The following is a 22,391-nucleotide window of genomic DNA, read 5'->3' on the forward strand; positions in this document are numbered from 1 at the left end:
AATTCGTATATGTAAAAAAAGTTTTTCCTTTAATCGTAACTTGTTTCTCTGTCTGCTCAAAGTCTGAGGTCTGTGTTTGTCTCTGGCTGCGTTCAGGAGCTGTGAGAGAACAAAACGCTGCATGTGCTTCTCGTCTCTATGACAACAACATGTTGACAGCCGCTGCTGTATGATGGACACTGAGGTTTGCTATCTGTTTTTAGCTGACATCAGAGGAGGAGGATGTGGGTGGTGACATCATCCACATGAGACAGAGATATTGTGAATATTACTGTTAGAGAAAGTGGTTGTGAGCAGACAGTGAAGGGTAACCACCTCAGACTGGTCTTCAGTCAGTGTTGAGGCACAGACAGACTCCCTGCAGCACCCAGTGTGAGTGGTGCCTGGTGGTGGACAGGTCGGCCTCAAACACCAGCCCGACACCCATGGCATTTCTGCGTGAGGAGGTGGTGTACACGGGGGTCCGCAGCGTGTTCTGTGGTACAGACACACAACAGTTAGAACAATCATCCTGACAGTGACCTGCAGCGCTCTGTGGAGGCCTGAACAGTCTGTGGTCACACCTGTAACCTCAGGCGACGAGCTTCTATGGGGACGACTCTGAGAATCGGCAGCTCAACAACTGTAGTTTTTGGTTTACTCCACACAAGGCAGCTCTTCTCCACGTCCCAGTCTGCTCCCTCCAGGTACAGGCCGGACACGAAGCAGCCTGCAGAGACAGAGACCGTCAGCGTTCACAGCTCAGCAGTGACCAGGCGGTGAACAGTCAGCGTCCTCTCGTTACCTTGTCCAGGTCTGTTGCCAACTTCCTCCTCACTGCTGTACTGGGTCACCTGTGTGTACAGCGTGGAAAGATCCAGAGGCCAGCCGTTTTTCCTGCATGCAGCTTGCACCAGAGCAGTCAGGTAGGACTCTGGGATATGGAGTCCTGACAGCCACATAACTGTCGGCTCTCCCTCGTCCACCTGGTGGACACGAGACACATGAAAATATATTCTCCACTGGTCAGAATACTGCAGGAGTGTGTGTGTGTGTGTGTGTGTCTTCACCCAGTGACTGTACTGCTCATAACGCCTCTGGAAATGGATCATCCAGTTGCCGAGGGACTTCAGAGTGTCAGGTGCCAACTTCTTCCAAATGGCAGGTATCTGACCGTTGAAAAGGGCCCGAGCGACTTCGTCCAGCTCGCTGCTCATACCCACCTCACCAGCCAGAGCCTGAGAGGAGGAGGAAGGAGTTACAACAGATCAAACCCTGCGTGGAGCACAAAGAAAGCTCAGCACCGTCTGTTCTCTCTCGTGTGGTTCTCCCTCTCACCCTCTGCAGCTCGGCCAGAGAGCGCTGCATGCGGACCACTAGTTTGTTGAAACGTTCTAGTTCTTGAAGCAGCACCACGGAGGTCGGGGAAACGTCCGTGCCGATCTGCTTACGGATCACATCCAGGTCAAATAACTTGGGCAGCTTGTTCTGAATGTCCTGAGCCACCTGGCTGATGTACTCCTCCCGACTGATGCTCCCGCCAGATTCACCTGGTGTCGTGTGTGCAGGTCACGAGAGAGGCAGCACAGAAAACAGTCAATATTACTTCCAAGGATGATCTTCAGCGCTCAGGATTTCCAATTTAAAAAACAGATTAAAAGGCCAGAGGGATAAAACACACCTGTCTGAGGCTGCAGGTCTATCAGGTGAGTCCACATGTCTTTAGCTGCCTGAGTGTAGTATCCGATCTCTGCGTTGGAATGAAGACCCAACACCTCAGGTGTGTTTGCCAGTGGCAGCTTTTCAATTTCATCTGTAACAGACAGCAGGCTGCAGCTGTGAGCCAAGACAGAACATTCATTTTTACAACTATGAGAATGTGAAGTCATTAAAACAACGACTGACCAACATAAATGTTCTTGGGCCCATTTGGAGGAATCTTGTAATCTACATCCTTGTTGCAGAAGAAGTGGAAGCGCCGAAAGGTGTAGAAGAGGAAGTCTCCAAAGTACTCGTCCATGTAGACAGTCAGGATCCTGCGGTCGAAGCTGTCGATGGCTCGCCCTCCGTACATCACCTGTAATACACCATCAGCTGCAGCTCGCAAGACAACAGATATACAGTTTAGTTCAAAACATAAAAAATGACCCTAACCTCCCCGATCAGGTATTTAAGTCCTCCCCAGGGAATATCGCTGTGTCCTTGGTCGTGAGCTTTGGTCAGGTAGGTGCTCAGGATCTCCATACACACCTGTAGACCGTGGTTACGTTATTTAAACCGTTGAAAAGTGAAACATCACCAATTTTATATTACTTACATAATCAATCAATAATTTGCAACACAGTGTAAACAAGGCTTACAAAGAAGTCGGACTCGTTGAAGTCGTACGGGACGTTCCAGCCGATCTTGCCGTACTTGCGTCTCTCTTGCACCACAGCGTGGAAGAAGGCCAGCACGTACACCAGACTGCGGAAGGCTGGATGTGGGCACGCAGTCATGCTCTCATTGGAGATTTTAGAGTACGTAGCTCTCAAGTTGAGCTTGAGACCGTTTGGAGGCTCCGTCACCACCTGCACACAACATCGACACCCACGTAAAAACTCTGACAGCTTCAAAATCCTCTCGGTCACTCAAGAAGCCATTTTATCTCATATTCAGCCGACTTCTGCTATTCTTTTATTTAGCAGTTAGTTTGAAGACGTTTTATTCCAATGCTCACTGTCGCCCACTCATGAGAAGGTAGGCAGCCCAACACTGAATCCTCCGGCTGCATGTCCATGTCTGTTCAGCAACATACTGAACCTCACATTGCTCCTGATGAGCAGGTCACATGGCAGCCGCTCTGTCACCATCATCTATCATTAAAAATCATCAAACACAACTCCTGCTGGAGGGAAACCTGGTGCTGACCACTGAATCTTGGGAAGTTAATGCTGCTATCTACTAAAACTCTCAAGAGATCGCAGCTGAAAGTGAGGAGATCGTGTTCACCTTCAGAGACTTTTGCAGTATGCCGATGGGGAAGTCCTTGATGGGGTCGGTGGTGATCCACAAGCGGAAGTTGGGGTCTGGATTGGTGATCCTCTCTAAGGCCTTCTCCAGGTCCTTCAGCCATTTTACAAGCAGGTGGCAGTTCTGTAGCATCAACCACTGACCGTGGGACGCCGCTGTCTCCAGCAGGCGCAGCGCCACCTTTATTATAGTTCCACAGAAGACAACGACCGTCAGCTTGTTAAGGCACCGACTGCCGAGTGATCCTGCGCTCATTCACTTGATTACACTCATACAGTGATGTAGTTTGTTGCTCTGAAACCTTGAGATTAGTTTGTATTTTTGCACTTCCTGTCCCCTCGTCACAAAGTTGTCACACATTGATCAGTTTATAGAAAACAGTGACAGGGACACAAAGTCTTCAGTACCTTCTCTTGGCCTTGGCCCATAGCGAGGAACCTGAATTTGCTGCTTCCAAATCCTGACCTGTCAGCTAGTTTCATGAGGTCAGAGCCTGGATCAGAGCCGGGGCTCAGGATGAAGACTATGGGGGAGGAAGGTGTGCTCTGCTCGTAGAGTGCATCAAAGTTAATCACTGGCGGCTGCACATATCTGAGCAGAAATACAAGAAAACAAGGACAATCGGCTGATACATCTGCTCATCTTTGCTTCAGTCAACTCAACCTGCAGCACCATCTTGAGTGTACATACAGTTTACTGTGTTCTCTGCACATACAGTGAATATATGTCATGTGTATTAGTTCAATAGAAACAGTCTCACTTCTCGCCCATGGTCACAGTGACGTAGTCTGTCACAGCTCTGTACACTCTGTCGATGCGGAAGCAGCGCAGAAGCAGCAGCTTCTGGAAGGCCGACAGCTTCTCTTCATACTTCATGGGCAACGGAGCCTTTTCTGGTGCATCTAAGTCATACCACTGAGGAGAAGAAGACCGGGGGTTCAACTCTCCACACATCAGGTAAAAGCTTTTTGATGTTTCCTGTCGCTGTGGTCACTTACAGACTCCCAGTCAGCGGAATTGTTTTCCACGTCATCAGGCAGAGAACCAAACTGCTCAGGAAAGAGCTCAGCCAGCTTCACCACGTCCTCCCAGCCCTGGTCCAGAAGCCACTCACACGGCTTTCTGCGCTTGCTCTTTTCCAAGGACAGATTACCTGAAACACAGGAGGGAGAAACGAAAGAAAATCTGCTTTGGACATTGTTTGCATTCACAGGTTTTGTGTGTAAGAGTGCAAATGTTTGGGATATCTCACCCTTGATAAAGAACTCGAGCTCCTCCTGAGGCGCGCCTCCTTCTGCCTGCTCAATCTTGATGGCCATGTTAAAGGAAAAGAGCAGCTTGTGTCTCTCAAACAGACCTGAGGATCCACAGTCAGGTCAGGTTATCTTAAGCAATCAACCTTTTTGATCAGTGTTATCATTCAATCTTTATTCATGTGTGTTTACCTGTGCAGCCGTAGTTATAAACACTGTACGTCAGAGTGTCCATGATGTTCTTCAGTCTCTGATCCAGGACATGGTCAGGCAGAGATTTGCGCAGGGAAAAGTCAAACACTTCCAGGTAGGAGGCGAGAGAGTACTGGTACATGCTGTTCACCAGAGCCATTTCTGTCAGCACGAAGAACAGGATAGCACCGCGCTTGGCAGCAGGCCGGTAACCGTTTCTGAGTTTATCAATGTCCAGAGACGTCTTCTCAGCCAGCTTTAATTTCTCAAATACCTGACGATCACAACCACAAACCAGGAACGAATTAAAGTTCTATTCTTGCACAAGTTCACTGATGCTTTCTGCAGCCGCACTAACCTCACTGGCTTTTGACTTTGTTTCCTCTAACGTCTCGACCAGCTCGGTGTTATCCAACATGTTGCCTGTGGACATGGCCAGCTCTCTGAGCAGACAGTCTCCGAGGTTCTTCAGCAGCTTCTTATTGTCGCTGGTCTCTTGGATCAGACGCTCATGCTGCTCCTCCAGCTGCTTCTTCTCAAAGCCCATGATGACACTCAGCAGCTGGTCCTCCAGACCCTTCAGGGTGACTAACACAGACCAAGCATTTAGTTCATGTTGCTCAAATATTACAAATAAAAATCAATGGCTGCCACACTGAAGTATCGTACCGGTATAGTTTATGACCATGGCTTTTCCAAACACTGATGGGGAATATTTGGGGTTTGCCAGTTTGGTGTTGAGGTACAATTTGAAGTTGGGGTCATAGTCAACCTCCTTATCACCCAGCATGATGACCTGTCTGCCCTCTGCTCCTTTCACGTTCTTTTCCAAGACATTGTCGATTACTGGGTCGATGTACTCATCCACATCTTGGAAAAGGAATGGGAAGCCATATTTGACGGCCATTTCTAGCTGCTTCAGGAAGTCTGGATCGTTGAAAGATGAGATCTGAGGGATGAAGAAGTGTCACACAGTCAGGACCAAACGCTGTGTGACTGATTCAGCGTCTGTCAGCAAGAGAAGCTGACTGCAGACCTCATTCAGGACTGATAATTAGTGGAGTCGATACTGATTACTAGAAATCAAGCAGACTAGAATCTGACATCTGGGGCCGATATTCATCGTCTTGTTTGAACTCTTCCTTGTGTTCATCACAACTGTTGAGTGTTTATTTTGTTATATTGTCTTTCTGAGTTTCCTGCTTTTGCTTGTTTGTCAAAACATCTTGTAAACTCTGTTAACTTGGTGTTATATACGTGAAGTTTATTGTTACAGATACGTAGCATTACTTTTTGTACCTTCAGTTTATTTTTTTCCTCCTTCTTCTTGATCCAGTTGAGGGCCTGCTGTTGAGGGTCGATACACATGGGAAACCGGCTCCCTCTGGTCGTGAGGATTCCATTTTGCACCGACAGCTCATCTGGAGGCAAACCCTCTGAGCCCCATCTGTCACACAGTCAGCGTCAAGTCATCAAAAAATACCTAATTCACATTATTTGACTTATCATGTTTCAAGTTACAACATCTGCCCTGAGCACACACTCCTCACCTGCTGATTTCTACCTCATCCGTCAGAAGGTTTTCTATTTTGAAAGGCTGGCTTGAAGGGATGCCTCTCTCCTGCACATCCTTCAACCACACTTCGTACACCATTTCATTCCTGAAGTCCCAGCTGAAGGCGCCTTCATAGCTCAGGAAAGCAGCAGAGATCAGACAGTCACCCAGGAGACGCACACGCCGCTGCTTCAACTCCTCCAGCTCTTGTGCCCATCTGGGTGGAGACGGTTGCAAAGCAGGAGCAGCGAAGGGAGACAGGTGGAGACAAAGGTAGAAGTGAGAAGAATTAAATGAGCAGTTCTTTGTGTGTTGTGTCTTTTCCTCACCGTTCGTTCTCAGAGCTCAGGCCAGAGATGAGTTTGTCGGCAGCTATCAGCCTCCTTTCCATGAGCTCAGCCTCCTCTTGGAGCAGCTGTTTCTCTCTGAAACCAGCTTGGTACTTCTCTCCAAGAGCCTGCAGCTCCTTCTGGATATCACTGAGCTCACTCTGAATGTCCTCCAGCTCCCGCTTACTCTGAAAGAAGATCTTCTCCAGGCGAGCCAGCTGACAAGACATCAAAAACAGGACTGCTTAATCTGTGTTCCTGTCTTTGGAGCGTGATGTAAGAGCACTCATTAGCCTCACATTACCTTCTCTCGCTTGGGTTTTATCTCCCGGGCAACTTCACAGAATCCCATGATAGCCTCCACAAATTTGAGCATTCCTGAGCCGGCCTTACTGATGGCTCGCATCTCATCGTAGCTTGTCTGGAGGTTCCTCAGGAAGCCTAGCCGGGAGAAATGAAAGGGAAAACAAATGTGGCCCCCCATCGCATCCGTGTCTTACAAGAGCTTCCTGCTGGATGCGGTGCTGACGTACCTTTGACAGTCCGGACCTGGTGGTTACTGATGGAGTCACAGTCCATCTCCATCAGCGAGCGCAGGAAGTTAGCCTCTGACATCATGCCCTTGGCTGACTGCCAGTTGATCTCTTTGTAGCCACGCAACACGAGGATGCACTCACACACCACCTGCACCTGTTTGGGTGGCTTTGCAAAGGATCTGTGTGACGGCGCGGAAGGAAACAGCAGAGAGGCAGAGGATCGTTTGATTTTATGGTCAGGTGTGTCGTGTCCTGGTTTGCATGACTGACCAACATTCTAAAACATTAACATTAACATTTTTATCATCCTTACAGTGCTGTGGTTTGGGTTCCTGCATTATAGATGTCACTGTTATTCTATTGTGATGAATTTAGTAATCATCAAATGAATAAAAAAGAAGCTCTGAGTGAGTGTTGAGTTTACCGAATCTCTGTCACGTCAGCTTTTTCCAGGTCTTGCAGGGCGTGTCGGGCCGCCTCTAAAGCCGGCAGAGCTTCAGCGAGGGAGCTTTCAGCTTCTTTCTTCTCCACAGCGATCACTTTAGTCTGCTCTTCAATCTCTTTGGCTTTTTCTTCTGCCAGAGTCTTTTTCTCCTCAGCTGCAAGGAAAAGTTGTTGAAAGTTGATACAACATCAACTACACCACGGTCAATTTATCATCATTTTTTAAATCACCAGGGTTTATAAAACAAAACACTGTTTGACTCATTTGTGCTTCATCTATTTTATAAACTGGATGAAGCTGCACTGTATTGTTCTGGTGGTACGGCAGCAGATACTTCTGTACCTTTTGCCAGATGGTGATCATACTGCGGCTGCTCATTACGACACGGAGGTAAGAGACGCAGGTGCTCACTCACCTACATTGGTGTTTGTGGAGATTTCCTTCAGCAGGGCCTCACAAGCTGTGGACTTTTCAGCGAGGACCACCTTCTGTTCTGCTAGCTTAATGTTCAGCTCAGCCAGCTGCACACTGGCCTCCTTCAGTTTGTCTAAACCTCCCTCTAAACGTTTGCACTGAGCTGGATCAGGAGACAACACAACATCAAAAAAAAATCATCAAATCAAACTATAAATGAACAGCAGCCGTGGTGCACAGGTTTTTCCTCAGAGCAACAGAACTTGTAACATGTTCCATCTTCTCACCCAGAATATATTGGTCTTTTTCCTCCAAGAGGTTGGAGTAGGTGCTGATGAAGTCCAAGTAGTTCTTTGGAGTAACATAGTTACACCTCCTGAGTTTCTGGAGGAACAGCTTGCTGTAGTCACCCACAGAGCGATGGACCATACAAACATGATCTACCACTGCTGCAGAGTGCTCCTCAGGAATCATTGGACTTTCACCTGGAATAAACATAAGTGATAATATCCACCAGTACGTCTTTACTGCTAAATAAAGTAACATAAAAGCCCTGAGATGGCCGACAGACATGAAAAACATCTGTTTCTACCCACCAAGGAAAGACTGAGCCACGGCGAGTAACGCCTGTGGAGGCCAAGGCAGGAACCAGTCGATCACAGTGTTGTTCGTCAGTCCTGAGAGAGAGGTCAAAGATTATGTGATGCCCACATAGCAATTAGTCCAGGCAGAAAAGTGCTGGCTATGCGTCTTTTATCTATCACAACAATATCTAAACAGCCGCTGTTGTATGATGACTCAGATCCTCTGAGGTTTACTGTCTGTGTTTTATTTGACATCAGGACATCACAGCGTGGAGGATGTGGGTGAGGACATGATCCATAGGGAACAGAAATACAGTGAACACTATCGGTGAGGCCAGGAGAAATAAAAAAGAGCCACAGTGACGTCACCAGAGCCTTTCTGAAAAGTTGAGAGATTATCAACTCAAAGTGCAAAAGCTCACTCCTAAGAAGAAAAGAAGACGTGGACATGACTCTGCATCTCACCTGGGAAGTTCCTGCAGCGTGTCCTCAGGGTGTCTCCCACTGGAGACATGCCTAAAACAACGTGTAGGTTGTTGGCGCTCTTGTTGACAAAGTAGTTCCACACACTCTCTTTAGAGGGACCTGCGCCCATCTTCAGAGCCTCGTCACGAACCTGGTTGAGAACTGACTCCTTCTCATCATCAGGGAACAACGCAGGAACGATGCCTACAGAAAGACATCGTGATCAGAGGACTACACCTGCAGCTTTACAGACAGATAAATGTTTCATGAGAGAGGAGTAAGTCAGTGATATCCAACCTGAGGTGAGCATGCTGTTAATGAGCTCTAAGAAGCCTTCCTCAGCCACATGCGCATCAGTGAAGAGGAACACAGTCTTCTTATTTTCAATGCCAAGCTTCAGGTATAGTATTTTCAGGTCATCACGTAAGTTTGACTCATTGTATCCTCTGCTGAGTGTGATCTCAAACACCTGGGAAAAAGCAGATTCCATAAGTAGAGGCTGAAGATTTGTTTTTGTAGAAAATGTCTGTATATGTCATGTTTTACAACGTGGAGTTAAAAAGATCACAATGAAGTTATAGTGAACTTCCCCAACCCTTCTTTTATCATTTCCTCTATACCAGCTTAAACGCTGGCTGCTGTTTCCTCAGTGAAAGACTTTTTAAAAAGTGGAATGGCACTCAGTAGAGCGCACACCTCTTCCAAGGCCCAACAGCCCTGTTACTGCTTAATCATGATGTAAACTTGCCCAGTCTCACAATGTTAAACATATTGTAGCTGTCTTGTATCTCGTGTCTATATTCCCCTTTTGTTTGGCACAAGAGTTTTATTGTCTGGTTGTAAACATCAGTTGCGTTGTACCACCTCACAGCCGGCGGTGAAGGCAGCGAGCTTGGTGAGGGACTGCTTGCCAGATCCCCCCACGCCGACGAGCAGCGCGTGGCCTCGATCGATGCGGATGATGCGGTGCACACGAGTCAGATGTTCCAGAGCATCGTCAAACAGAACCAGATTCATCTTCGCCTTGCTCTCGTTGTATTCCTCCAGAATTTCCTACAGAAAACAAAAAAGGTCACAGTGGTCAATGAGAATATCTCATACAGAATATGACAGCAAGTAATTGTAACAAGGGTCTTTTTTATATTTCAATGACATACTGAAACAAAAATCAGGTCAAAGCCGCTTTTCCCAGTTAATGACAGGGTTTTTAGTTTGACAGTACCTGAAACATGGCTTTAGAAGCATCATAGTCCATTATATCCTCGTAGATCCTTGGTTCAGTTTCACTGAGGGCGGTCCGGTAGTCTCCAAAAAGAACTGGGTCCCTCATGACTGCCTCTATGTCTGACTTGAAATGCTCCTCAATCAGGTTCTTGATGTGGCCTTGGACCTGGTGACAAAAAACACTAAGTACATTTGAAAATTGAAATTGTATGACCTGCCCTCGTCCAGGTCACCACGGTGGAGGAGGTTGTGTGGCTCGCTCGTCTCCTGGATCCACACACACATATATCATATCATTCGATATTCTTTTGTCTGTCTGTCTTTCTGTCTGTCTGTCTGTCTGTCTGTCTGTCTGTCTGCCTGCCTGTCTTTCTGCCTGTCTGTCTGCCTGTCTGTCTGCCTGTCTGTCTGCCTGTCTGTCTGTCTGTCTGTCTGTCTGTCTGTCTGCCTGTCTGTCTGTCTGTCTGTCTGCCTGTCTGTCTGCCTGTCTTTCTGCCTGTCTGCCTGTCTGCCTGTCTGACTGCCTGCCTGTCTGACTGCCTGTCTGTCTGCCTGCCTGCCTGTCTGCCTGTCTGTCTGCCTGTCTGTCTGTCTGTCTGTCTGTCTGCCTGTCTGACTGCCTGTCTTTCTGCCTGTCTGACTGCCTGCCTGCCTGTCTGACTGCCTGTCTGTCTGCCTGCCTGCCTGTCTGTCTTTCTGTCTGTCTGTCTGCCTGTCTGCCTGCCTGCCTGTCTGACTGCCTGTCTGTCTGCCTGCCTGTCTGTCTTTCTGTCTGTCTGCCTGCCTGTCTGTCTTTCTGTCTGTCTGCCTGCCTGTCTGCCTGCCTGCCTGTCTGACTGCCTGTCTGTCTGCCTGCCTGTCTGTCTTTCTGTCTGTCTGACTGCCTGTCTGTCTGTCTGTCTGTCTGTCTGCCTGTCTTTCTGCCTGTCTGCCTGTCTTTCTGCCTGTCTTTCTGCCTGTCTGCCTGTCTTTCTGCCTGTCTGACTGCCTGTCTGTCTGTCTGTCTGCCTGTCTTTCTGCCTGCCTGCCTGCCTGTCTGTCTTTCTGTCTGTCTGTCTGCCTGATGTTGAAAAGCCCACTGAGGAAATGTGATTGTGATTTTGGATTATATAAATAGAAGTGATTTGTTTTGAATTACAACACTACAAAACTAGTAGAGTTTGAGTCTACATTTGTAATCCTAGCTGGAGAAACATGACACATTTGTCACTGAAGTCCACACAAAGGAGAATCTACAAAAACGACCATATTATTAGTTATTACCAAGGCTTTGTCAGTTTCATCGATGAGTCTGTCGTGGAAGATTCTCAAGCACTCGTTTCTCCAGACACGCACAAACTGGGTGACAGTCAAAAACCTGTTGGAGACAAACCAGTAACACATAGAAAATGGAGCTGCAATGTGTCTGTTAAACTGTCACTAGAATGAAGGAGCCTGGTCAGACCTGTCAGGATTGGTGAGCGTCAGTCCGTTGTAGACTCTGGACAGATCCCTCAGGTTGAAGATGTAGTGGAACTTGGAGGGAGTGGGCGGCAGATCCTTGATGATGTTGTTGTACAGTTCCAGTGTGCAGACAGTGACTTTGTCACAAACCTTCTTAATGGCATCTTCAAACAGCTAAAAGATTTGATCGAGTTAATGATATGTCGTGGTAACTGATATGTATTGATTTGTGTGTGATACTCACTCTGGTGTGGCCTTTGAGAATGGAGGCATAGATGAGGTGGAGGGACTCCACTCCAGGGAAGGGCATGCTGAAGACACTGAAGAGCGAGACGAAGCGGGAATCCACCTCGTTCCTCCCTCCTCCTGCCTTTCCCATGGCGGCGATGAAGTCCATGTCCTTGAGGACTTTGTAGTTGAGCTCCTTCCCTCTGTTATAGAGGCCTCCTCGGTCCAGTAACAGCTTCAGAAGCGCGATAGGCTGTTGTGTGCCATAATCATCCACCTACAGGAGAATATGTGAACAATGTCTAACATACCAGTGCTGTCACTCATGACAGTATAATAAGAGAACTGGTTGAGGGCTTGGAGAAGGTACCTTTGGCATACTCAGGTCATCCATAAAGACCAGCAGTCTCTTCCCCACTGGAGGCCCGTAGATCTCTTTGGTCCTCTTCTCCACACTGGCCTCCAGGTTTCTCTGCAGGTCCGCTGAAGTTGTTCTGGACGAGAAGTTGATCATCAGAGTAATCTAGAAACAGAGGGGAAGACACTCCAACTCATGTGTTGAAATAAAATGTATTCACACGTGGTTAGATGGAGAACTCACCCTTGTATCTGCGTCAAGCTTCTTCAGGAAGTTATGAATGGTGGCAGTCTTGGAGGTGCCAGACTCTCCAACCAGAAGCAGCGGCCTCTTTATCTTCACCATCTGGTCCAGGATCCAGCTGGCTCTCGTAGTGTCAACAGTTGGCACTACAGCAAAGACGGAGGATGAAGGAATCGAAGTGGAAGAAGGAACAAGAAAGAGTCAAAATGTTGAAATCGGTGCAACATGTTTGTGTGAAAGACATCTGATTTGTCGTTGCCTCACTGCTCACAGACATGAGCTTTACCTAGAATATCTGCAAACTTCATGTCGGAGTCGTGAATGTATTTGGGGACCAGAGAGCTCCAGGAAACCCACTTCTCCTGTGTGCCATCAAAATGGAAGTCATACAGAGATGGCAGATATCCTGTATGGAGCCAATCATTTAGTTATTAGTAATATAATAAGAATCAGTGAAATAATTAAAGGAGACTACACATGTTTTTTATAATAATAATCATTTAATCTACCTAAAACCATAAAACAATCCTGTTTCCTGAATGATTTTAAAAACATATCATTGTAATAACATGTGTTCAATTCATGATTGTCTATGTGCAAAAACTTGTTTTTTTACCTGGGATCTCACCAGGTCCAGCGAGGGCTTTCTCATCCTGTACAACAGTTAAACAGGAAAGCCTTTTGATGAACTCATCAAATGTGGTCCTGCCGCTCTCCAACAGAGTGGCCCCCAGTGAGCAGTACAGAGCTTCCAGGAAGTAACACTCCAGGACTTCAGCTCTGCTGATCTCACCCTCGAGCAGCGCGTCCAGCATCAAGCACAGCTGAGTCACCTGGACACACAACACGTGCACAATAGAGAGCTGTAATCAGTAAACCGAAAACCTGGAGATCAGTTTGCATTTGAACTCTTCTGGTTCGCTCGTCTCAAAGTCTGTGAGTTCAGTGTGTCTTCAGTCAATAAGCTGTGTGGTCACCACAGGCTGAAGATATTTATACGTTTTGTTCTACCACAAAAAATCGAATTAAAATATCCCAGTTTAATTATTTTACTCTTCCATGTGTTAAAATCGGTTGCTGGTTGCTAACAAGTGTCTGAATGCGACTACAGAGGTTGTCGGGGACATTGAAGGTCCTCACAGCGAACACAGCTGAGATTAACTTACCATGTTCAGATCTGTTTGAGGGACGACAGTCTTCAGTTTCTTGCCCTGTTTGCCATCAACAATCCCATCCACAATCATGTCAATCGAGCTTTTTACATATTTTTCGAATAATTTGTTGAGCGCTTCTTGTTCCTAGGAAACAAAACAGCATTGAGATGTTGTTAAATAACAAGCAAGTCCAATCATCACACTCTATGTTTGTTTTTTTTAAATACCTTCTCAGGTCTGTTGTTGACCCATCTCTGCCAGTAAGGAGTGTATCGCAGGTTTTTGGGGTCAACGTAAACCATCCCACAACGGGAAACAGTAGCAGGGGAAGCATACTGCAGATCTGCAACCTGTGAACATTAGGTTTCATTATTTAATGCTCTGAAAGGAGCTTTACAGAAAAGTGTTGGAAAATTCTGACTTACCTCAAACAACAGAGCACAGTGACTCTGTAAACGGATCCGTTCTCCGTTGGCGAGAGTGAGCAGCCTGTTGTCATCCATCACAGAGTTCATATTCTCCACCCACAGCGCGTCCACATCCCCATCAAACAGGATGTACCTGTCAGTCAAAGTTCATGTCTTTATGTTGTATTCCACAGACAGTCTTTCTTCTTCTTCTCAATTTTTCTCAATATATGAATGTTACTCATTCATATGACATCACTAGCATGTTGTATATCTTAATCATCTGATTACTGAAATGTCTCCTTTAATTGTTCTGTTTACCTCCGCTCGTTTTTATCGGTGGGCTTGTTGATGTCTCGGAAGATGTTGGATAAGATCCCGTCAGTCCAGTCTCGAGTGTCTGGGTCCAGAATGCCGTAAAGTTCATTGACAGTGATGGCTTTGGGGTTCAGAGGATAAATCTTGGTGTGCAATCCCAATCTGATGATGACATAAAATAAAGCTCACTATCGTCCACATCAAACATCAGGAGGGGGGTGTAAAGCTAGGTGATGTAAACTGACACTGACCTTGTCTGAGCTTGACATAAAGTGCTGATCACGACCGACTTTCCTCCACCTGTTGGACCCACAACCATAGAAGTGTGTCTGGTCATCATCGTCTCATATATCTGCACCACTTTGTCCACCTGGCACCACAGACAGCACAAACAACAGGATGTATGAACATCTTCACACTAACATGGTGGAACTCAATCATTGCTACTAAAACTCAATGATCTTTAAGTTGATCTTTAAGACCAGACCAAACTGAGTCACCTGGTCAGGCAGTCTGACGTATCTGCCCTCCTGCAGGATCTGTTCCACTCCATCATTAAAGTTGGGATAGCAAACACGGGGGCAGTCCAGGCCAGGGAACAGGTCTGAGATCAGCCCGAGGAACAGAGGCACATCCTCGAATACAAACTTTGGCAGGTTCATGTCCCTGAGAGCACGCATCAACACCACATCCTATGGAGAGGAGAGGCCAGGATCACGGCAGTAAAGTCACAATGCAGGGCAACATTTTTAAAGAAAGAAACACTTCTCGTGGTGTATTCTTTCAGATTCTAAGTGGCATCTGCAGTATTTCTTGTTGTTAGATGCTTGATGGACACTGCTTGAATCGTCATAAATAAATCTCACAGTTTTCCATCAGGCATCAAGCTTTAAACTATTCCTGCTGGATCACAAATCACAATAACGTCCATATGTAAGTCCGATGACATTGTATGGAAAATTAAACATGAAAATGGTTCCGGGGTCTCTACCTCACTGAGGTCCGGTGAGCCTCTCTTCAGCTCTCCTGCCATCACTAGGACAGACTTTAGAGCACGCAGGCCAAAGTCATAATGAGACTGCTTGGACAGCTGCTCACGAGCAAGCTTATACAGAACCGTCATCTTCTTTGCCAGCACCTGAAATAAGATGAAATCCTTGATGATAAACTGACTCGTGTAGGTGGAAAGTATCTGCAGGGTGAAGTTAAAGATTTGCTCATGTTTATATAAAAAATTGTCTTTGAAAATGTAAATAATTGACTGAATTTTATGCCTGAGAACACAAACATTAAACTTGTACATTACAGTAACATTGGCTATACATGGTTCATTATACATGGTTGAGGAGTTTTGTCTATGTGTCCCTCACCTTGGCCAGCAGGAAGCCCTCGGAGAAGAGCATGATCTCACAGATCTGCTGCAGGTCAGGCACAATGACCACCACGGGTCTGAAGAGGGCTTTGACTGATTCTGGCAGCTCTGTGCGTCCTGCATAACCTGGATTCATGGTGATGAAAATACCCATGCGGTCGTCCAGGCTGATCTCCTTTCCTTCAAACTGATATGCATAATGAGAACAAGGTCATATAGGGAGAAATAAAAGCCAGCGACTCTTCGGAACCCATCATTTTAAATAACTGTTTATCTTTGTGAAAGATCTATGAATTTATATGAAAATCAGGATTATTTTGGATGTATGCGTTTCTACAACAGACTCACAGTAAACTTTTTATGGTGCAGAATGAGGGCATTGCGGATGGTCTGGATTTGAGAGGAGATAACTGACAACACTGAGGCATCGATACGATTGAATTCATCGAAGCAGCCCCAAGCTCCACACTGGGCGAGGCCAGAGAAGATCTTACCCATAGCCTGAACAAAACAGGAAATAAAAGAAAAAAAGCTAGTAACAAATGACAGTTAAAAAACAACTGAGTGCTTATTTTGTCCAGTAGAGAGTGAACAAGTTTCAACAGGCATATGAGTAATTACATCAGCTCTGGCCATACTTTTGAGACTGATGGAGCAGGGAGCAGTTTAGTAGCATGGAAACAAGGAGACATATTATGAGCACACATGCCTGATGATCACAGACACAGGGGTGCAGTGACACATGACTGAGACTTTCAATGTACTTAAACATTTGTTTTCTACAGTAAAAATGAAGTTTAATAACTGACAACATAACGCACATTTAGCATTTGGTCAACACAGTACTGTGTTAAATGTGATTCATAATGTAAACAAAATGTTGTTGCTGTTTGAGAGGAGGCTTCTTACCATGCTGTCCATGCCTTCACTGCAGTTTGTCACCACACAGAGCAGGCCTAAAGCTTTGGCCAGATCTTTGGTGGACTCCGTCTTTCCTGTACCGGCCGGCCCGGCAGGAGCTCCACCAAGGTACATGGAGAGGGCCTGCATCACAATCACACAGCCACATTCAGGCATCCTGTCATCAAAACAAGCTGACAGAACTATGACATGTGCTGCCTGGGAGGCTGATTTACATTTTCAAAACTTGACCGACCTGCGTGACAGTGAGGTAGATGCGGTCCGTCAGTGGAGTGATAACCAGTCGACCGTTCAAGCCCATGTACTCGTGGCCGTAAGAGAACGAAGCACTGCACTGCCGCACAAAGAGGTCGTCGTGCTCCTTCAGCCAGTAGAATTTCAGTTGGCTTTCCCACTCAAACTCTTGTGCGTCCATTATACTGGGAAGACAGTTACCTTTTATCTATTTAAGTCCCCTTTAAACACACTAGTAACACTGTCACATGCAATGAAAACAGTTTGGTGTGAGCTTTACCTGTTTAGCACTAAGTTGTCTACAATGTCCCTCGCATGGACATCGATGATAAGCACCGTGTTTATCTTCTTTCTGTCATTTTTCTTCATAGGCTGTGTTATGCGTGTAACCAGCTCATCAATCTGTTGGTGCATTTTCTTGGCAAAGTTCCTCATTGCGAGCTTCTCTCCTTTCTTCACGTTATTAAAGACATCCTCGACCTCCCAGGTCCACCACACCTGAATTGCAGCCAGCACCATCATGCCCTGGTACTGCATCATCCAATCCACCCTGAGAGACACAGGAAAGAGACATTTAGTGGCTGTGTGTCCACACGGCGCTGGCTGTGCACTCAGGAGTGCTGCGATCAAACAGAGGACAGAAATATGGTGAATATTATCGCCTATGCCAAGAAAAAAAAAACATTTCTCTTTCCGCTATGTGGCCATTAGTACAGCTCATCTGCACACACACAATGGCAGAATTGATCACACATTTTAATTAACTACACACACACACCTGCTCCTGTCTTTACAGTAGTAGAATATTGCCTCCTTGGTGATGATTCTATTAGTCCTCCTCATCTCCAGCAGTACTCCCGTCATCCACTCCTCCACCCTTCCCTCCACTGCGACAGGCTTCCTCAGCTCCATCACCTCACCCTCAGCAGATACCATGGCTCCAGCTACTGTCTCCCCATCACTTATGGCCTCAAAACTCAGAGATGCTATGTTGTCATACATCTTGTTGAACAAAGAACAGAAAAACATCTAGAAAAATGTTTCACACACACAGCGAGCAGTGACCCTCCTCAACCCTGATACCTTGATCATGTGCTCCTGGACGCAGGTATGGTCACTACTTCCCAGAATGCTGAGCAGTTCATCATCAGAGATGAAGAAGAAGCGAGGAAATGCATTCCTCTTGGAGTCCAAGTAGTCATTGAGACTTTTCTGGCACCTCTCTAGACCATCACTGAGGGCCTGCAGGTTTGTTAGCCGGTTTGGAACCAGGCAGCACTGCCTAATGTTTGGATCCTTCACTGTGTCACTCATTATCTACATGAAGAAAGTAAGGAGACAACATTTTTAAGATGTGCTTTGCTTCCACTTGTCTTATATTATAGCAAAACTCACCTCTTTAAACTTTTTGTCCATGTCATCAAACTTTTTGGCTTCCTCAGGTAACTGTGAGCTAATGTCTCCACCAAGGAATATGCTCTCCAGGTACATCCACTTTCTTTGTACCAGCAGCCATACCTATACAAGAAACATGTTTTCAGCAGGGACATTATGGACCAGCTCAAGTGTGATGGGAGATTTGGACACTCTCTCTGACCTCTATGGTCTCACTGATCAGGGACAGGTCTTTCTCCCATTGTTGTATGGTACCAAGGAAAGGTCCAACAAAACGACTGCCTGCCATGCTCTGCAGGTTCATGGCATCATTGTCCAGATTAAGCATAATCTCATCCACTGCGCAAATCATAGAGCCACATTTCCGGGTGCCTTTAACATAAGGCAGCACACTGAACGTCATGTGTCCCCAGGTCTCCACCACCTCCTTTACTCCCTGGAAGCACACACAGATATGTTTGATGAACTGATACAGTTGATCCCTCGGTCAAGCTTGAGATGGTTCAGAATAGAAGCTTACCTTCTCAATGCCGAGCTCTTTCATAGCAGACGTGACAATATCACCTATGACATCTGCATATTTGTGCAACTCCATAGCAAACATGTTCTCCAGAGTGAAGGTGTCTCGGTTCATCTCAAAGTTCGTGCCGGTCCTTTCCATCAGTTCCTTCCAGTGTCTGCGCCCAAAAACACAAAACAGGTTTTTATTTTGAGTGTTTGATTTGATCTTGTAATCATGACCATGTTTTCATGTTCATAACCTGCTCAAAATACATTTAAAGTATTGCACACAACTATTGATTGTCTTTTTGTTTGAGATTTTTTCCAGTTAGGTTCTGGTGTTAATCTGCAGTCTGACCTGTCTCTGAGAGCCTCATTCTTCAGGTCCGACAGAAGGGGCAGAGATTCTCTGAACTCCTTCAAGCGTCCTTCGAGGAAGAAGGCCACAGGTAACCCTCGCACATCTTTGGGCAGCTTCCTAAAGCTTTGGATGAAACCCTCAACACCCTCCTGTAGCAGCTGGATGTTTAAGTCCACCCACAAGGTCTGAGACCACTCTGCCTTTGCATCCTGAAACATGAAAAGGACAAACTCATTAAAGCATACTCGATGACTCCCAATATGCAATTTTACTGTTAAACTGAGAGCTCCTCTATCAAACCTTCTGAGCTTTATAGACTTCATATATCTGTCTCAAGCCGTTCATGTCCTTCTGAATGCTGATAAGCTCTGGGTACATGGTGAGCGGTAGGTCCAGCAGCTTCTCAGCATTTGCTAGCTCCTGCCTTTCTGCCACTACCTTGGCGAGATCTGATTCATATGTTTCCATAATAATAAATCCTGCAAAGAAAAAAAGAGACTTGTCTCTCCACTGCATTTGAAGAATTACCACCATATATTCTGTCCTGGGTACCTTTCTCCAAATCTTCTCCCACAGCTCCGGGACCGCGCATGTTGAAGCTTTCAGCGAAGATAGACAACTCCTGCTTAAACTCCTCCACCTTCCTTTTTGTCATCTTGAAGTGTGCCAGAGAACAGGAGGAGAATAATAAAAGTGAATTTACATCAAAATGAGTCAATTTCATTTTCTGTTCCTACAGATTGTCTTGTGTGGGTTCACATCTTACCGCAGTAAAAGATTTCTTGACATCTGTTAGGCTTCGATCCACCTGTCTGGACTCTGTAAGCAGGTCACTCCACATCTGGTCAATCTTGGCCAGCAGCTCCAGTTCATCCTCTCCGACCTACACATCAAACGTAGAGCACCAAGAGTTCAACAAGGATTACAATCTAAACCTTTGTTTTAAAGGGACAATGATTAAACACTGAATGCAGTACCTGAACTTTGTACATGGCCAGTGTTCTGTATCTTTCCTGGATATCATTGAATCTTAACTCCACATCCAGAGACATATCCCTGATGTTTGAGATGGTGCTGAGGACAGACTTCAGCTCCTTGAAAGTGTCAGGGCTCTGTTTCAGCATCTCAGCAAGTTCCTGTCAAATAAAATTGCCATAGAAATCAATACACATTGGAGAAAAATATCTGTATTGTCCATTACAGTTACAGTTACGTATAGTTCTGGTCTTTTGATGTGGGGTTGTATGAGGTACTTATCTCCAGTCAGCGTGTTACCTGTAGTGAATGTCACTCAGCTCCTTCAGTGTGTATGTTTGGGAACCTAAAAGAAGCCACACCTTAAATGTATTTCAATTTCAGTGTACGCTATATTTTGAACATTTTCGGTGCAGTACATTGCTGTCAGTCCTTTAGCACTGCCTTCCCTTTATTCCTGTATTCCTATGCACAAATGCACCTGTGCCTGCCAAGCACTGTATTACGCCACAGATCAGCTGATCTGCAGGTCAACGGCAATGTAAAGCACCAAAAAATTTAAAAATATCGTCTGTACTTCAACAAATGTATATTATAGGCGTGACCTCTTTGAGGTGGCTACAACACCTCAGTGCAGCTTAGCAGTGCTGCATGCTCAACAACGCTCTGCTTCACTGTCGGTGCTACACGCTGCTTCCCCACACAGGTGAGAGCTGACGGTCATCTACTGCAGGTGACACACTGACTTCAGATAAGAACCCCATCACTTAAATATTCACCATCAAACAATATGTAAAAGTATAACAGGATTCAATACCATGAGTTCATCTCTCAGGCTGAAGAGATCCTCTTTGGCTGGCTTGTTGAGAAGGCTACCCAGTGAACTGATCCAGGACTCAGCGATCTCCTGCACTGTTTGAGCCAGAGGCTCCAGGTTCAGATGGATGATGTGCTCATTCTTAGACAGAGGCTCCAGCATCAACTCTTGACTGATACGAGAAAGGAACTGAAACTTGTCGTCATACATGACAATGGATGGTTTTCTTGCAGCAAACTTTTCATTCACCACAGTGTGGTTCCTTTCCCAAAGGTGTCGATAGCGTTTCCAATGGTTGAGGTACCGATCCACAGAGAAGAGCAGGCGCTGGACGTTCTGGGACACTGTCAAGGCGCTCTCATTTATCTGATGATGGGGCCACACATCACTGAAAAAGCTAAATGTCACCGCCTCCTCTTCACCATCCACCTGCTGTGGTGAACACTCTATGCAGCTCCCTCGCCACCAACGCACAAATTGCTGAAACATAAAAGTGTGGACAGAATCGAGTCACATCATTACTATTAGTTCACAAAGTAAATTATAAATAATATTAATAATAATAATAAAATATAGTGGATATTGTTTTTAAAAAGCAGGCGAGATGCAGCGTAGTACTTCAGGGAGTCATGATGATCCCACCTTGGTGCTCTCTACATAGTCTCTGATACAGTGCATGATAAGCCAGTAGATCTCACTGCTTGGAGGCTGAAGCACAATCTTAGGAGCAGACAGGAGGGCATCAACTCGGAACAGAGCGGTATCTCCCATCAGTGCCGTGTTGAAGGTCTGAATGTTCCTAAAGGTGAAAGTCAACAACAAGGATGTTACAAAGGTTGAGACAGAAAGTGCTGTGCTGCTTTCAAAGTAGCCGACTTCAACAACATCAGCATCATGTCATTAATACCTCAGCACCATTTTTATGAGCGAGTCGTATACTTTGCTCTCCCAGAAGATGTAATAATCTGCCATACATTTGGCTTTTCCACTGCTGGTTTCCATGATCAAATGTTCTGTCTTGGTGATGAGGGTTCCAATGTCCGCATACTTTCTGCTCAGCAGTTTCACTGTCTTGGTCCGTTCTTGCTTGATACGTTCACAGAACTCCTTGACACCTGGAAAAAGCATGCAGTTGAGTCAACTAAAGTAAGCTGAATTCTGAGACATTAATCATTACATCCAACAAATGATTATTTCTACCTGGTAGGTCTTTTGATTTATCTGCGACTGGAAATTTCATGAAGTTGGCCGTCACCATTGATTGCAACTTGGAATCGATCTCTCTCTCATTCTTCTGAATCTGACTGACAACTGACTCAAACTTAGAGACGGCCTTAATGCCTCGGTCAATGAAGTCGCCGATACCTAAAACCAAACACATATTCACAAGTGATTTTATTGCAATTATTATTACAACGTCAATTTCCACAGATGACCACTGAGCATGAATCAGATCACACATACCCAGAGAATTCCAGTTGAGTCTTTTAGATCCAACATACATTTCTTTTCTGACCGCTTTGATGAGATGAGCCAGCATGATGGACTGTGGCTCACTCAGGCTGTCCATCACAGAGTGGTAGCGCTTGACCATATTATTCAGGTCATTGACATATCTAAAAATCCAAGTAAAAACAGGTCAGGCCGGAGATGACATCAATCAGCAGTTTTGTGGT

The 22,391-nt window shown here is 45.8% G+C and overlaps 1 protein-coding gene across 1 annotated transcript in view; it reads right to left on the bottom strand.

Moving 5' to 3' along the window:
* Positions 1–22,391, bottom strand: part of dnah10 (dynein axonemal heavy chain 10) — a 29,427-nt gene that overhangs the window by 916 nt on the left and 6,120 nt on the right. Inside the window, exons 15-78 of the mRNA XM_037116715.1 lie at positions 22,180–22,331; positions 21,916–22,080; positions 21,623–21,830; positions 21,358–21,514; positions 20,716–21,195; positions 19,901–20,059; positions 19,690–19,806; positions 19,476–19,578; positions 19,224–19,402; positions 18,921–19,132; positions 18,582–18,738; positions 18,264–18,497; positions 18,062–18,184; positions 17,750–17,983; positions 17,445–17,668; positions 16,947–17,216; positions 16,668–16,851; positions 16,421–16,555; positions 15,860–16,012; positions 15,510–15,698; positions 15,131–15,277; positions 14,640–14,831; positions 14,391–14,509; positions 14,143–14,301; positions 13,840–13,975; positions 13,642–13,764; positions 13,427–13,558; positions 12,877–13,093; positions 12,547–12,666; positions 12,261–12,406; positions 12,030–12,182; positions 11,676–11,936; positions 11,433–11,605; positions 11,252–11,345; positions 9,987–10,154; positions 9,629–9,817; positions 9,062–9,233; positions 8,765–8,968; positions 8,312–8,392; positions 8,003–8,200; positions 7,717–7,878; positions 7,281–7,455; positions 6,854–7,035; positions 6,625–6,761; positions 6,321–6,538; positions 5,987–6,208; positions 5,736–5,883; positions 5,106–5,385; positions 4,795–5,024; positions 4,437–4,710; positions 4,244–4,348; positions 3,990–4,144; positions 3,752–3,906; positions 3,399–3,582; positions 2,971–3,171; positions 2,340–2,549; positions 2,134–2,229; positions 1,885–2,056; positions 1,661–1,792; positions 1,318–1,529; positions 1,050–1,217; positions 785–965; positions 564–709; positions 316–475 (exon numbers count right to left, since the gene is read on the bottom strand). Of these exons, the coding sequence (XP_036972610.1) occupies positions 329–475; positions 564–709; positions 785–965; positions 1,050–1,217; positions 1,318–1,529; positions 1,661–1,792; positions 1,885–2,056; positions 2,134–2,229; positions 2,340–2,549; positions 2,971–3,171; positions 3,399–3,582; positions 3,752–3,906; positions 3,990–4,144; positions 4,244–4,348; positions 4,437–4,710; positions 4,795–5,024; positions 5,106–5,385; positions 5,736–5,883; positions 5,987–6,208; positions 6,321–6,538; positions 6,625–6,761; positions 6,854–7,035; positions 7,281–7,455; positions 7,717–7,878; positions 8,003–8,200; positions 8,312–8,392; positions 8,765–8,968; positions 9,062–9,233; positions 9,629–9,817; positions 9,987–10,154; positions 11,252–11,345; positions 11,433–11,605; positions 11,676–11,936; positions 12,030–12,182; positions 12,261–12,406; positions 12,547–12,666; positions 12,877–13,093; positions 13,427–13,558; positions 13,642–13,764; positions 13,840–13,975; positions 14,143–14,301; positions 14,391–14,509; positions 14,640–14,831; positions 15,131–15,277; positions 15,510–15,698; positions 15,860–16,012; positions 16,421–16,555; positions 16,668–16,851; positions 16,947–17,216; positions 17,445–17,668; positions 17,750–17,983; positions 18,062–18,184; positions 18,264–18,497; positions 18,582–18,738; positions 18,921–19,132; positions 19,224–19,402; positions 19,476–19,578; positions 19,690–19,806; positions 19,901–20,059; positions 20,716–21,195; positions 21,358–21,514; positions 21,623–21,830; positions 21,916–22,080; positions 22,180–22,331 (11,311 nt within the window). The 3' untranslated portion in view covers positions 316–328. The remainder of the gene's footprint in view (positions 1–315; positions 476–563; positions 710–784; positions 966–1,049; positions 1,218–1,317; positions 1,530–1,660; positions 1,793–1,884; positions 2,057–2,133; positions 2,230–2,339; positions 2,550–2,970; positions 3,172–3,398; positions 3,583–3,751; positions 3,907–3,989; positions 4,145–4,243; positions 4,349–4,436; positions 4,711–4,794; positions 5,025–5,105; positions 5,386–5,735; positions 5,884–5,986; positions 6,209–6,320; positions 6,539–6,624; positions 6,762–6,853; positions 7,036–7,280; positions 7,456–7,716; positions 7,879–8,002; positions 8,201–8,311; positions 8,393–8,764; positions 8,969–9,061; positions 9,234–9,628; positions 9,818–9,986; positions 10,155–11,251; positions 11,346–11,432; positions 11,606–11,675; positions 11,937–12,029; positions 12,183–12,260; positions 12,407–12,546; positions 12,667–12,876; positions 13,094–13,426; positions 13,559–13,641; positions 13,765–13,839; positions 13,976–14,142; positions 14,302–14,390; positions 14,510–14,639; positions 14,832–15,130; positions 15,278–15,509; positions 15,699–15,859; positions 16,013–16,420; positions 16,556–16,667; positions 16,852–16,946; positions 17,217–17,444; positions 17,669–17,749; positions 17,984–18,061; positions 18,185–18,263; positions 18,498–18,581; positions 18,739–18,920; positions 19,133–19,223; positions 19,403–19,475; positions 19,579–19,689; positions 19,807–19,900; positions 20,060–20,715; positions 21,196–21,357; positions 21,515–21,622; positions 21,831–21,915; positions 22,081–22,179; positions 22,332–22,391) is intronic.

The sequence above is a fragment of the Acanthopagrus latus genome, chromosome 12 (assembly GCF_904848185.1).
Source record: "Acanthopagrus latus isolate v.2019 chromosome 12, fAcaLat1.1, whole genome shotgun sequence".
Lineage (NCBI taxonomy): Eukaryota > Metazoa > Chordata > Actinopteri > Spariformes > Sparidae > Acanthopagrus > Acanthopagrus latus.